The sequence below is a fragment of the Thamnophis elegans genome, chromosome 7, assembly GCF_009769535.1.
Source record: "Thamnophis elegans isolate rThaEle1 chromosome 7, rThaEle1.pri, whole genome shotgun sequence".
In the NCBI taxonomy this organism is placed as follows: domain Eukaryota; kingdom Metazoa; phylum Chordata; class Lepidosauria; order Squamata; family Colubridae; genus Thamnophis; species Thamnophis elegans.
In genome coordinates this window covers 30745587-30761253 of record NC_045547.1, presented here as the reverse complement: position 1 = coordinate 30761253, position 15667 = coordinate 30745587, and the positions used below count along the sequence as shown (strand labels likewise).

The 15667-nt window shown below is 40.0% G+C and overlaps 1 protein-coding gene and 1 long non-coding RNA gene across 4 annotated transcripts in view; one reads left to right on the top strand and one right to left on the bottom strand.

Moving 5' to 3' along the window:
• Nucleotides 1-15219, top strand: part of LOC116511092 (casein kinase I) — a 41037-nt gene extending 25818 nt beyond the window's left edge. For all 3 annotated transcript variants that reach the window (XM_032220897.1, XM_032220898.1, XM_032220899.1), the window contains 6 exons: nt 4278-4448; nt 6048-6196; nt 7134-7326; nt 8821-8960; nt 11386-11451; nt 13737-15219. In XM_032220897.1, coding sequence (XP_032076788.1) covers nt 4278-4448; nt 6048-6196; nt 7134-7326; nt 8821-8960; nt 11386-11418 — 686 coding nt within the window. In that variant the 3' untranslated portion in view covers nt 11419-11451; nt 13737-15219. The remainder of the gene's footprint in view (nt 1-4277; nt 4449-6047; nt 6197-7133; nt 7327-8820; nt 8961-11385; nt 11452-13736) is intronic.
• LOC116511093 lies at nt 8971-13900 on the bottom strand. Its single transcript, XR_004255718.1, has 3 exons — nt 13816-13900; nt 12657-12780; nt 8971-10014 (listed from the first exon to the last, which is right to left on the bottom strand). It is a non-coding gene; the product is annotated as an uncharacterized LOC116511093 (long non-coding RNA).
• Nucleotides 15220-15667: the final 448 nt, after the last annotated feature.

Genomic DNA, 15667 nt, shown 5'->3' with positions numbered 1-15667 from the left:
AAATAGTCCCCTTTATGTTTGTATGTTGTTGTTAATAATAGCTTACACACATGACGAAGACGCTCACAGTGACAAGAGCTGAGCTGTTCCTCCTGCCATTCTGCAGTGAAAAAAAAAAAAACCCAGCCATGTTGATGACCTGCCCACATAGTAGCTTTGTGTAAGAGCCATTTGGGTCAATACACAGATGTCCAGGGGAATGGTCAGAACAACAGACGCGGATCAGAATCCATTTGATGGCAGGAAAATCTTGAGCTTGTAGGAAGCTCAGTATGTGGCTTATTTCCCTGAATTAGTAAAAAGTGGACATGATAGCCAGGGAATTAAAACTAAAGTGTCACAGCAGATTCATATCTTCCAATGCAAATCACTTTGCTTGTAGCCTGATTTAAGCTAGGGAAAACAGAGGCAAAAGATGGGCGTCAAAGCTGTGGATAAAAGACTGCTCACTGCTGTTCCTTGGCAATAAATCATCCTCCAACCTTTTGATGGCAACTTACGTTGGAAGACAGCTATCTGCTTGTGTCAGATTTCATTGTCTCTTTCATCCAGACTAAGGCAAGAAAAAATATATCAAAGAGCTGGGTACCTTCATAGCATAAGAAGATGGCAGATATGAGGGAGAACACCAGAAGGATAAGGATGGCAGTCCTATGTTTTGTTCCTATTAATGATGCAAAATGGCTTCCAGCATTGAGGGAAGCAGTGAAAAATGGGTTCTTGGTTGGCTTTGTATCCGCTTCCTTATGAAGCTGTGGCAAAGTCAGTGACAGAAGCCGTGTGAATACTCATAAATCTTTCAGGAAATCTAGCAGTTTTTATTTTTGTCTTTTGCCTTTTAAACAAGGAGTCTGCAATTTTGCTCTGCGCTCTAAGAAATTGTTTTCACAGAGCAGAATCAACAGATTGTTAAACACATTGATTAAACTGAAATAACCTTGTGACTGAATTGTGCTGCAATTAATGCATTAGTTTCTTTTAATGTACCGCAGGGACCTTGCTATTTGTAACAGTACAGTGCCAAATGGATAATGGCAGAGAATTTAAAATGCAGATCTGCCTGAAGTATATATACGTTAGAGTTCCGGAGAGACTTCAAAGTCCAAAGCGACAGCCAAGTGGAAAAAAAAAAGGTTAATCTTTTGCCCCACTAGTGTGGGCTTAACTAATTTGAATTTTCATATGGATGTGAAAACTGTGATGCGTTAACCCTTTATATCTCCTGAATGTTGGTTTGTACAAAGATGTGTACATTAAAAATGTACATAAAATGCCTATACATGGAACATTTTAAACTAATCTACTTAATCTTTGGGAAAAAGGGCAAGCTTTTTCTGTAGTGGTTCCATCTCTATGGAACATCCTCCCTTCAGAGATCAGAATGGCATGAACTCTGTAGCCTTTGTAAGGCCCTAAAAACTTGGCTGTGTTTCTGAGCCTGGAGCACTGAATGTGCCAATAACCCAGTTTCCTGGCTTTATTGCGTCTGTATTTCCTGACCCAATATCCTGCTCTTCTATGTCCTGAATGGAATGTTTTGAATGTTACTTACTGGTTTTGCAGTTTTTATTGTTTTAAAATGCTTTTCGATGTTTAAGCGTAATATATTTTCTGAATTGTAAGCCGCCCAGAGTCATTGACTGAGATGGGCGACCATTGAAATTGAATGAACGAATGAACAAATAAATAAAATGCATTCAGAAATGTATATATCAGCATGCAAAGGTGGGTGGAAAAACACACAGATGTGTCCCTTCTCTTAAAATGGATTGCCAGTATCCTACCTTTATATAGAGGTTGACAAGAGTTGCTTTTAAAAAAATCGTGTTTGCCCCAGCACACCTCATTCTGATAGATGCCACCTTTTTATTCTGTTTGTTAAATAGGGTTCAGGAAGATAATTCAGTTAAATGTGAAATAAAATATAAAACATGGCTCTGCCTCTGAGGCAATGTTTGGGCCCTCGTTTCTGTCTTTAAAAAGATAGTTTGATCAGAAGGTCAGCAGTTCAGTGGTTCAATATCAGTTCTGTTTAATATTAAGGCCAAGGTAAAGGTACCCCTGCACATGGGTGTTAGTCCTTTCCGGCTCCAGGGGGCGATGTGCTCTTCTCCGTTTCAAAGCCGAAGAGTCAGCGCTGTCCGAAGACGTCTCTGTGGTCATGTGGCCGGCATGACTAAACACCAACGGTGCACGGAGCGCTGTAACCTTCCCACCAAAGGTGGTTCCTATTTTTCTACTTGCATTTTTACATGTTTTCGAACTGCTAGTTTGGCAGAAGCTGGGACAAGTAACGGGAACTCATTCCATTACGCAGCGCTAGGGATTTGAACCACTGAACTGCCAACCTTCTGATCAACAAGCTCAGCGTCTTAGCCACTGAGTCACTGCATCCCTATTAAGGCAAAATAGGAGCTCAAAGTTAAACACAGAAAGATGCTGACATCCCACCTGTCTGAAGCTCCTTTGATGCAGCTGTGTCTTTTCTTGGGATTGCAGCATAGTGTCAAGAAAAAGCATGTTTACTTTCCGGAATTACAAAGCGGCCCTTGCGTGTACCCCTCTTTGCTCTTAGAAGCATTTTTAAGCAATATATAGCCCTCTTAGAAAGCTTGTGGCATTGCCTTGTAGCATCTTGTGTTGTGGTACAGTCAGGGTAGTTGTTTTGAGTAATACGTGTACAGGTAGTCCTTAACTTAAAACCACTCATTTAGTGACTGTTCAAAGTTACAACTGCATTGAAAAAAGTGACGTGACTGTTTTTCAGACTTAAAACCATTGCAGCATGCCCATAATCATATGATCTTCTGATCACATTTGATCTTGGGCACTAGGCAGCTGGCATGCATTTATGACAGTAGCAGCACTGTCCTGGGTTATGTGATTGCCATTTGTAATCTTTCCGACAAGCAAAGTCAATTGGGAAAGCTGGATTCACTAAACCACTGCAGTGATTCACTTAACAACTGGCAAAAAAGGTTGTGAAATGGGACAAAAGACACTTAACAACTGCATTGCTTAGCAATGGAAATTTTGGGCTTAATGGTGGTAATGTTGAGGACTAACATTTCTATGGGGAACTACTTCTGGGGAGTTTCTGGGGTTATTTCTCCCTATTCCAATTTGTTCTTGCAGCATCTCTTAAAAGGTAAGCCAGCCTGAGAATGGCTGACCCAACATTACCCAGAGGGTATATCCTGAACTAGAATATCCTAGTACCTCATTCAACACTGATGCAAAGATACTATTACAGTATCCTCGAATGGCTAATTTAAAAGCTCACTTTTGGACTTTGGACTTTCAAAAACATACAATAGGAATAAAACTGGATAAAATGTATCCAGTTATAAAATATATTGAAGTCTCATTAAATAGATTTTTTAAAGTAGACTGGATAAAAAAACCCGACATTTGTACAAATCTCCCTTTTTTTCAAATTGTAGGGAATATGATCATTAATTAAGCAATCTTATATATTTAAAGAATATTTCTCCCAGTATTATTTTTTTCCCAGAAAATGGCATAATATATAGAGAAACCAAAATTATAAAATAGATTTTTTTTCTTTTTTGACAAAATAGACTTATTTTGCCCATGACATGGGGCTAAAGTTTAGTCAAAATCCATCGTAGCTGATCAAGGGTTCATTGTATTGGATATACTACAAATTTCCCCCCATTTCTATTTCTAACCTTCCCATCTCACATCCCACAATTTAAATCTAAAATAATTATTTTCTTTTAAATTAGGGGTCCTTTTATGAGTTTTAGAAGACATACTGGAAAAAAGGTGTACTATATGAAAAAGATTAGAAGTTCAAAATTTATGAGAGCGAAATAACATGTATTAAAGACATTCTCTGGATGTTGAAGAGAATCTGAATTTAAAGTGGAAAATAAAAATATAGGACTAACTCTAAATATTTTTATTGTGCAATCTGGCTCTGAAATCAATAGGGTACAACAATGGAATGTATAATAAGAAATCAAAAGAAATGGTACAGCTTCAGAGCTTTCTCTATAACTTCCTGCATAATTTTTCAGGACTTCATAAGAAGCAATGAAACACTTAACATGCATTTTAAATACAAGTATAATTAAATGCCTGGATTTCTGGCAGGTTCGACCAAATAGCAGATTATGTAGCTTTCAGTTTGTCTTTTTCTCTTTCCCTAGTGTTGTTTTGAGCTGTTGCAAGATGACAATAATTTTCCTTTGTTTTGAGTTGTTGCTGGAACATCTCTAGCAATGCCTGTATTTGCATCTGTCTTTTTCCAGAACAAAGTCGCCGTGATGATTTGGAGAGCTTGGGCTACGTACTGATGTACTTCAATCTTGGCTCATTGCCTTGGCAAGGCCTAAAAGCTGCCACAAAGCGACAGAAATACGAGCGCATCAGTGAAAAGAAGATGTCGACACCCATCGAAGTACTGTGCAAAGGCTATCCTTGTAAGATTTCCCTGTACTTATTTCCAAGTTCTAGGTTTCTTTTTTTAGTGCTGTGGGCATAATAAGCACGCCCAATTTAACACTCCTAGTCCAGCTTTTTTGGTAGCCTATCTTATCAATTTAGGTGGAAGTATTTTATTCTGGACAGCACTACAAGTTTTTCTGTGAATCCTACCTCTATTAGCCATTTAATAGCAACTGTAATTCAGAAGTAGTTAGGGAGCTGCCCTTGAGTGAAGAAAGGCTGCCTTGAGTCTCATATTTTTGGAGTAAAAACCATAGTGGATAATAGCTGTTAGAAAGATGGTATGCAGATTAGTTTGTATGGATTTAGAAGGGAAAGTTGCAAGTTTAGATGGCTCCATAAGTGGATTGGAGTAAAAAGATGAAAATAGGACCAAGGATTAGCGTGAATAAATAATATGTTTACTTGAGCGGGGGATGGGTGCAGAGTGCAGAATTAGGTTCAGCTTTGGAAAAGATCCAGAGAGCCATGGCCAAAATAGTTAGATCCTCTTTTAGTGACAAGGAGCCAAAGGGGAACTCCAGGGAGGATTTTAATAGCTGGAATAGATTAATCCTGTCTCCAATACATCCATCTTAATTTTAATTTTAAAAGAATCAAAAGACAAAATGGATTTTCATCTTTTGGGCCTTTAGTGTGGTATCTGCAAACGTTGGTGTGTCATTGGGTAGCTGTCTTGATATTTGCCTGACATTTTTTTTCTATTTTCATAACTAAAAAAAAGTTAAATGGGAAGATGTCTTGCTACAAAGCTAGCACATTTGAGAACTGCAAATATTTCCAATAATATTTCAGTAGTCTGTGTATATACCAGCAGTTTTTCTAAAATCCCCGGTATATACAAACTGGCATATGCCAGAACGGGGGGAAAAAAAACAGAAAAAAAAGGAAGGGATCTGTAGCTTAGTTTGGGGATTCACTTGTTTACGAAAAAGGCAACCTTGGAGATAGTTAGAAAGACAATTGAGAGCAGGTCTCCCCAGTTTGTCGTTTAATATGAGCCATGCTGTGCAGTGAATGCAGTATTGCAGGCTAATTGCTGACTGCCAGCAGTTCAGCAGTTCGAATCTCACCAGGCTCAAGGTTGACTCAGCCTTCCATCCTTCCGAGGTTGGTAAAATGAGGACCCAGATTGTTGGGGGCAATAGGCTGCCTCTCTGAATTTGCTTAGAGGGGGCTGTAAAAGCACTATGAAGCGGTATATAAGACTAAGTGCTATTGCTAAGCGCTATTAAAAATAGGTATTTTGTGACTGGCCACATCCATCACGGCAGTCATTTTGAGGAGTGTCTATAGTGGGCTTTCAGAATTCCAAATTTTTCCTGTGTCTCCAAATGTTTGGAGGCTCCTATTTTATCTAGATGACTAGGATGACCCCCTTCACTTCTCAAGATTAATGTGTGCACTGCAGACAGAAGGCTTTCATTGCCCTCTGAACTGGACTAGTGCTGTTGGGATCTATAGCATGAAACTATATATAGGCAGGGTGGGGGTGGGGGAATAACAGTGCCTAGAGAGGAATAAAATTGTTCTTGCTAATTATTCCTTGTTGCCGTCTCTCATTTCTGCCCCAGCTGAGTTCTCTACATACCTCAACTTCTGCCGTTCACTGCGGTTTGATGACAAACCAGATTACTCTTATCTGAGGCAGCTGTTCCGCAATCTCTTCCACCGTCAGGGTTTCTCCTATGACTATGTATTTGACTGGAATATGCTCAAATTTGTGAGTAACCCAAATTTTTAAAGTGGGGGGTGATTGGTATTAGTAGAATTATTTCAATATCAGGGGGCTGCAGATAGATGGGGGAGAGGCTGAAGGCTAAGGAAGCCATTCTCTCTTTAATGCTGGATTACATTTTGGAGTCCCTGTAGTGCAAATTGGCCAGAATTTGCAACCTGGTTCCCTCCAATTTGTTGGACTTTGGTTCTTGTAATATCCAGTTAGTAGTTGGTGGGGGGAATGGGATGAAATCCTGTATTGTATTTATGGGGTTCTAAATTGAGCAGCTTTCCTTGTGAAATAAACTTTTCAGTGTACTGGTTATCGTGGCTTTTATAGTGCCTAAAAAGTAGCACCAAGACCTAAGTGCATAGGAACTCCCAAGACAGATCCAAGTCCTGTATATTTTCTCATTGGCACATAGCCACACAAGCCCTGTGGCAAGACAGACAAGTGGGAAGTGCCCACATTTTAATTCTTTCTAAGTAGGTAGTTAATACAGTAAAACAAATTTAATTTTCTATATTTTAAGATGTTAAGTTCCAAAGGTGCATCTATTTTCCAAGTGCCTTTATGTTTTACAACTACAATAATGGATCCGGATGTTTTACTGAATCTTCAGTCGGAATATTGCTTGGCTAGATTTCTTTTCCCTTAGGACAGCAGAACTGAAAGGATAAATACTGATGTACAGCAAAAGTTGAATGTGTAAGCAGAGAGCTTGATGGCTACAGACTTACACACACATACTTCTTGTCCCACTCAGAAGTGGAGGAACTTGGGAAAGTTTTGCGAAATAGACTCTGACTCAGTAGGGGAAATCGGGGAGTTTTGCTTCTCAGCTTTTCTCAGCTGCTGTTGCAGTTGCTCATGCTTGTACATAAGGCGATTGATACCTCCCAGTGGTTATTAAAGCATCGTGGGCCATTAAATATTTCAGGGAGCAGCCCGGAATCCTGAGGATATGGACCGGGAGAGGCGAGAGCATGAACGAGAGGAAAGGATGGGGCAGCTCCGGGGTTCTGCTACGCGGGCACTGCCTCCTGGCCCTCCTGCTGGGGCCACTGCTAACCGCCTCCGCAATGTCGCTGAACCCATGGCCTCCACGCCTACTTCCCGCATCCAGCAGTCTGGTGAGTAGACAGAAAATGGCATGTAAGCCATGCTGATCTATTGCGCATTTCAGCACTTTCTTTTCATCCCAAATCTTGACTGGTCGACCCTATCTTCTGTTTCAGAAAATTTATCCCTCAAAAATAAGATGTAATTTTTTTTTAAAGGAATCTCTTATTAAAGCCAATAAAGAGTACCGTATTTTTCAGAGTACAAGACACACCTTTTTTCCTCAAAAAAGAGGCTGAAAATCTGCGTGTCTTATACACCGAACATAGTATTTTTTGCCTCCCGGAGCCACACACCCTTCACCAAAATGTCCGTGCATAGCCTTATGGAGGCTTTCAGAGAGCTCCTGGAAGCTAGGGAGAGCAGAAATGGCCCGTTTTTTGGTCCCCCGCCCCAGCAGCACTTTATAAGCCTCCATAAGGCTATGCATGCATTTTTTTTACAAAAAACGGGCCCGTTTTCATGAAAAATAGGCCGTTTTTTGCAACACTCCCCTAGGAGCACTCTGCAAGCCTCCCCCAAGGCTATTCATGCCTTTAAAGAAAAAAAAAGAGGCCATTTTCGTGAGGTTTGCAGAGTGCAAAAACTTTGAAGAGAATTACATTGATCAAGTGCTAAGCCAGCAGAAACACCTACTTATCTACTGTATTTCTCTCTCTATTTCTCTTTCTCTATCCCTCTACCTACCTACCTACATACATACACACACTCTCCCTACCTAGTGTAGATTTCTTCCTATTTCTCTCTCTCTATCCCTCTACCTACCTACACTCAATCTCTCTATTTCTCTATCTCTCTCTATTCCTTTATCTACCTACCTACCTACCTACACACACACACACACACTACCTACCTACCTACCTACCTACTGTATTTCTCTCTCTCTCTCTCTCTCTCCCTTTACCTACCTACCTACCTACTCTTTCTCTCCCTACCTATCTATTGTATTTCTCTCTATCTTTCTATTTCTCTCTCTCTCTCTCTCTCTTCCTCTACCTACACACTCTCTCCCTACCTCCCTACCTACATTTATTTATTTCTCTCTATTTCTCTTTTTATCCCTTTATCTACCTAACTACTCTCTCTTTTTCCCTATCTACCTACTGTATTTCTCTGTGTGTCTCTATCCTATCTACCTACCTACTTTTTAAAATATTGCCTCTTCAAAACCTTGGTGCATCTTATACTCTGGTGCGTCCGAAAAATACGGTAAATATATTTCAGTTTCAAAACTGGAATAGATTAATCCCAATTATGGAACCCGTTGAAGAACAAGTCCATCTCCCTTCCAGTATTAGAAGCAGGAGCTCTCCTTCTTTTCAGAGTACAAATCCAACAAACTTAACATCCCAGGGCCCATAGGATGTAGCCTTCCCTTCCATGGACACTTCCCTGTTCCCATCCTATAACTTTTTCTTTCTTTTTCTTTTCTTCCTTTCTTCTGTCATCATCATTATATAACTGCAAAATATCAATGTTATAAATAATTACTCCTTTCTTGCCAGGAAACACATCTCCCAGGGCAATTTCACGGGTAGACAGGGAACGCAAGGTCAGCATGAGGTTACACCGAGGAGCCCCCGCCAACATCTCCTCGTCTGACCTCACAGGACGGCAAGAAGTGTCACGGATTTCAGCATCACAGGTGAATTTCTTTTGATGATCCTGTTTCACTGAAAAAAATATTTAGGATAAAAATCATCAGAGCAAGTAAGACCAGCAATAAAAGCTTAAGTACATCCCATCCTAGCCCACTGAACAGTCCATCTAATCAGGCAAAGAGAGGATAAATATTATTGATATATGATACCTCAACTTCCTTGGATTCTGAGAAGTATCTACAGGTAGTCCTTGGTTTACAGTGACTTGTTCAGTGACCATTTGAATTTACAATGTAGTTATGGTGGCTCCTTCAAGTTCTGGACAACCCAGCAGACCTGCTACACTAACACTGCACCTCCCCCATCACTCACACAATCTCTCCCACCTGGCAGCAGCCATTTACCTACATGCTGGCCTGGCTTGCAAGTCACCTGGGACTTGCAACTTCCTGCCAGCTTCTCTGTTGACTTTGATTGTTGGAAGCTGGCAGGAACTTGCAAGGAGGTGCTTGCTCAATAGGAACTGCAGAGATTTTTGTCCCCAAGCAATGCAGTCACCTGTGTAGAAATCTAGATCCAGGAAGTACAGGCTTTCACAGACCATACAGACACTGGATTAAAACATCAAGTAACACCAAGACTTGGTAAGACACCAAGGACAACAGGCTGGCATTCCTAGAGTGAGGTTCTGATTGGAACCATTGGCATCCTAGAAATAGAGATCTATAGGAAACCCATACACAGATGCCAATATCTGCTGTTTGATTCTCACCATACATTTCAACACAAAATAGAGGAGTCATTGGGACACTACATCACAGGACAGAAAACATCCCCACCACCAGGCATGCCTAAAAGAAGTAAAATAGGCACCTGGCAATTCTTAAAGCCAGCGTGCATCCAAATTGGACTTTTATTAAATCAGCATTTGGATCCAACAAAAGAATTGCAGGCAAAGCTGAGACTCAAAGTCAACAGAAAAATCTGGTCATTCCTTACCCCACTGGCTTTATTGGAGAAACTAAAACGGATATTTGGAAAATGCCACATACCTGTGTTCTTCAAACCCACCAACACACTAGGAGAGGCTGGTCCATCCTAAAGAGCGGATACCAAAATATAAGGGTAATGTGCATGGCAGTCCAGCCCAGTGAGGAGTGTTCAGAGCTCTACATTGGAGAAAACCAAGCAGCCTTTACACAAGAAGGTGGCCCCCAGCACAGGAAAAGCAACACTGCAGGACCAGAATTGGCAGGGCACCTTCATTTAGAAGAAAAAGGGTGCTGTTTGGAGGATAATAATGTTTACATTTTGGATAGGGAAGATGGATGGTTTGAGAGAGAAGTGAAGGAGTCCATTTATGCTAGAGTGGAAAATCCTTTCCTTGGTAGAGATGGAGGCCTCAGACACAGTATGTGCCCCATTCTTTATGCTGCTCTTTCACCATTCCCCAGGAAGACCGAAACCACTTCTCAGGTTCACCAGGGAGGGCACTCTTAATGACTTTACTAGGGTAGATGATTTAACTGTTGGAACATTTACATCCCAATAACTCTCTGCCTACTCAACTAACGAGCCTATGCAGGTTAGATGAGAAATAAAACCTCCCTGAAGGACATTTATGGGATCCTTCTAACCAACTTGTTCAGGCTGAAGAAGCTATTTGGATAAGCCATGAAATGTTTTGAACCAAGAAGAAAAGAAATCCAGTTGCCATGACTCTTCCAAGCAACTCTGCCTGAATGACAGAAATCTTCATTGACATACAGTCAGTCCCAGGATGTTGCCCTTTATGACTGTATTGCTTAGTGGCAGAAATTCTGGTCCCAACTGCCTTTGTAACCTTTGAGTTGGCATCATCGTCTATTTTTGTGGATTTGCTAAGTATGAAAATTCCTTTTCCAGTAGATTCAAGAATATCTAAGTCATCTTGGGAAGGACATTTTAAAAATTAAAAAAATGCATTCACCCTAAGTTATCCATTTAATACATTGATGAAAATCTTTCTCAGGGTGAGGACAGAGGGATACATTTTAGGAGAGGGAATGCGATGAATCACCTCTTCAGAAGGGAGAGAGGGGAACTAGGGTTGTGGTAGCAAACCTATGGCACACATGCCACAGGTGGCATGCAGAGCCATATTTCCTGGCACGCCAGTCATCAGCTCTGGTGTGCATGCATGTGTTAGCCAGCTGATTTTTGGTCTTTAGGGGGGCAGGGGGAGCTGTTTTCACCCTCCCCAGGATTCAGGAAAGCCTCTGGAGCCTGGGAAGGGGTCATGTGTGCATGCACAGGGAGGGCGCATGTGCAGGGGGGTGGGGAGGATTGAATTGGTGTGGGCACACGTGCGCGCCTGATAGCACGGACACACACAATTGTGGCACACCATAAGAACTGAACTAGAGCAATCCGTCTGTACCTTTCCTATGGTCTCCTTCTGCAGCCTATTCAGTTCTTTATTTATTGCAGACCAGTGTGCCATTTGATCACCTGGGGAAATGAAGAGTGGATTCCACCAGACCAGTGTTTGCTTAGGTGAGTGCCTGCCTTGGCAGCCTGTTATGACAGCATTATAGCAATAGTACTTAGACTTACATACTGCTTCAGAGTGCTTTACAGCCCTCTCTAAGTGATTTACAGAGTCAGCATATTTCCCCCAACAATCTGGGTCCTCATTTTACCCACCTCAGAAGGATGGAAGGCTGAGTCAACCTTGATCAAGCCTGGTGAGATTTGATCTGCAGTAGTCTGCAGTACTGCACTAACCAATGCACCACCACGGCTCATATTATTATGTGATCAAGCAAATGGTGACTCATGCAGGGTCCACATGCTTAAATCTCAATGAAATGGAAATGGGATAGTTGGGATGTTTTAAAAGGCCCAAATGACCTCATCCCATGACGAGAAAACTGGACTCTTTTTCCTGCCTTGCAATAAGGGACATAATGTTCTACAAATAATAATAATAATAATAATAATAATAATAATAATAATAATAATAATAATGCCAGAGTTGAAGAAAAAGAACTAGAAAAAATCATGAAATATTGCGACCTGGCCATCGAAACTGCACGGCTATGGATGAAGCATGGAACAATAGCAATAGCAATAGACTTATATACCGCTTCATAGGGATTTCAGCCCTCTCTAAGCGGTTTACAGAGAGTCAGCATATTGCCCCCAACAATCTGGGTCCTCAGTGATTGTCATCAGGACACTTGGCACCATGTCCAAGAATTTTACAAGATACATCAACAAATTGCAGCTTCCTGCAATAACACCAGCGGAACTGCAAAAAAACTGCGCTACTCGGAACATCTTATATTTTAAGAAGGTACCTGGTTGACACTTAGGACGCTGGCAGCAAACCGTATCAACCATTAGCATCAGTCACTGGTATTTGTAATGCATTTTTGAATGTTCAGTTGGCTGAGTTTCATGTTTAATGAGTAAAGTATATAATTAATAATAATAATGATAATTAATAATAATAATGATAGATAATAAACCAAAGATTAACCTAATAATAATAATAATACCTTAACAGTTCCTAGGTCCTTGGTTAGGACTTGAGCTGTTGAGCTACCAACCAACTCCAAAGGCTGTGAACCTCACCAAAAATAATAATAATAATAATAATAATAATAATAATAATAGTAACAACAACAATAATAATAATAATACAGCCAGTTCTTACAATTAGTGTGTGTTAGACATGTGACATGGTAATTTATTACCTTGGAATTGTGCAAGTGTAATACAAGATTTCACAGAAGTATTGATCCCCACTGGCAGTTTGAGTGCTAGGAGCAGCAAGTAGCAGGGTATTGGTATTGTTTCACCAGAGACATTCTTGAAAGCCTGAATCGAAATAATTATTATGTAACATTTGTTGAAGAGCTGTCCTGTAGTATTTATGGTGTTGGACTTGGGATAGGGTTATTAGTTTCACATCCCCATTTGATTATTGCTAACTATAATACTAGGTCTGTCATGGGGGGATTTGTATTGTTGCTTCAAGTTCCTGAAAGAAAATCAGGTATAGATTTAATAGAATAAAATATTTCTTCTGTAAGGATTTATATGATAGTGAATATTTGTCTTGGGGTCAGGGGAAGGGTATAGGTCTGTTTTTCTTAACCTCAACATCTTTAAGATACTATATGTGGACTTCAATTTCCCGAATTCCCCAGCTAGCCTGCTAGGAGAAGTCCATGAATCTTAAAAGTTGCTGAGATTGAGAAAAAACACCATAGCCTAAGGAGAATTGCCATTATTTAATTTTACTGCCAATTCATTAGAATTAGATGTTCTTTTCTTTAAAAAGCAGATCTAGATCTATGCAACTGTGGGTTTCACATCATAGGAGCAAGAAACACAGATAGTGTACATAAAATAAATACAGCACTTTAGACAATTTTGTGTTTCACTTTTATCTCCGTGGTTTCAGTTTGGTTCTTAAAAATATTCACTGTGAATTGGTAGAAAATTTCTTAAAAGCAAAGTAATCAAACATGAAAACACCTTGAAGCTCCAGAGATAACTTTGCACTTCTTGCAAATAAAACAATATTGTATAAATTCTGATTGATGGATAGCTTTAAAAACATGAGTGCAGATATGGGTATTATTTTCCTTCTTTCAATGCAGTTGCTAGCCCTTAAAGTTCCAAAGATTGATAGGCAAGGGGATTCCTTCATGAAAATAAGTGGTGACTCATTTAGCACTGAGCCAGTTTATCAGAAAACAATCCCAATGTTTGAATTTCTGAGAAGAAACCTCTTTATAACACTCTGTTCTTTTCTTTTCCTTTTCTAGTGTCTTCACTGTATTTTTCTTTTAAAAAACAAAACAACAAAAACAAATTAAAAGGAAAAAACAAACAAAAAAAGCCAACCTTTTTTTTCCCTGCCAGCAACAAGGAGAGGATCTGCCCTGTGCTGGCATTCTTGTCTTTCCTGAGATCATCGGCTGTGTTCCCGAACCAAATTGCCTTTGACGATTCACTCATGCAGGAGCCTTGCAGGAACACCTTTGCTGCTGTTGTGCAGCTTCCTCTCCATAGGCCTTGCCCGTCTCATGCCAGCAGGCCGTGGCTACCACCCAGATCTTTCTGCTCCCCTTTCCGATCTATATGTATTGCTCACAAAAAAAAAAAGAGAGAAGCCTTATTTGATATTGTTTTTGAAAATCCAGATAGTTAAGAAAAGAAGGTTTCCAACACAATTTTAATCACATCTTTGTTCTGTGGTTCTTGGGTGGGGAGGAGGATGTTTACAGGAGACTTTAAAAATTCCAGCTCCAAGGAGCTTCAGGAGGTGGTTTAACATTCATTTCAAATTTGGCTGCAGTGGGAAGCTGGCACTGCCTCCAGGGGAGATTCAGTGGACGAAGGCTGCTATTTGTATTCAGGCATTCTTTCTTTTGGGGACACCACTGCCCCTGTGTGTGCATTCCTGTGGGATGCTACAGGCATACCAATAAGGTGAACAGGACTGGCACGGCAGCAGTTGTGTGTTAAGGGTGTGGATGTGGGTAGCGATATCTGCTGTGCAAGTCAGCAACAAATGTGAAGGTGTAGAAACGTACCCTGCTTCTAGTGCAAGGGATGGCAGTCTCTCTCTCTCTCTCTCTCTCAAGCAACCAGTTTGGATGTGCTTAGTTTTATTATTTTTATTTCTTTTTTGTTATTTTCCTGCAGGAGTAGGGATGGAGCTGAGGAAAAGGGAGGGGTATGTGAATGAAGGGGGTGGGAGTCGAAGCCACGTGATTGCAGAGGTTTCTCCTTGTACCATCAATTTTAGAAGGACAGACGCATCTTCCCTCCTCAGTAAGAAGATTTCTTCCACCTTTTTGCCCCGTTCTTGTTTTTAAATATTTAGGTTTTATTCAAGAAAACAATGTCTTTAGTTCTGCATCACAGCCATCATCAACTGTCCTCCAGCCCTATAGCTTGGATTTTATTTTTTTTAAACGTTGGGCAGTCTGGAATGTTTGGAAGTGGATTCGGCCTTGGCGTTTTTGGGTTTCTTTTTTTAATTCTTCTATTTAACACAGGTTTTTTGTTGTTGTTTTCCCCTAATTTATTTACCCTGCTTACTGTGTCTCTCTCTCCTTTTTTTTAATTAAGTAAAAAAAAACCTTTTTATTACTTTGTAATTTTAAAACAAAAACAAAAAAACTAAAAATTGAACTTTGGGGGGTGGGAATTTTGTACTTTTTTCCTGTGTAAATATTGGACTTTTTTGAGCTTTATTGTGGTTGTTAATTTGAAGTAATAAAGTAGAAAATGATAAAGTGATAGAAGTTTCTGCCTTTTTTCTTTCTCTTCTCTGCAGTCAACCTTGTGATGTAGGCAAGAAGTATCATTTTACATGCAACCTCATCATTGCTCTGTTTCCAAGTTCCAGGAAAAAGATTGACTTAAGAAGAGTATGTACATCATTTGCTCACCTAAAAATAAAGCAGATATAGCTTTCACTTTCTTAACACTGGTATAATAGCAGAAAAGCAAATTGTACAGGCTTCAAACTGTGCAATCTTTGTTTTGGATTCAAACGATAAAGGTTCTGGAAATTGAAATTTATTTTCAGATTAAAACCAATCCAAATTAATTCAAAAATCAATATTTCCAAAAATGCATTAGCCAAGGTTCCTTTTAGAATTTAAATAATGAAAAATAAAAATACTTATTGGAATTCTATTTAGCATAGAGAATGTATCGTTTTTAAACTAACAGGATTCCATTG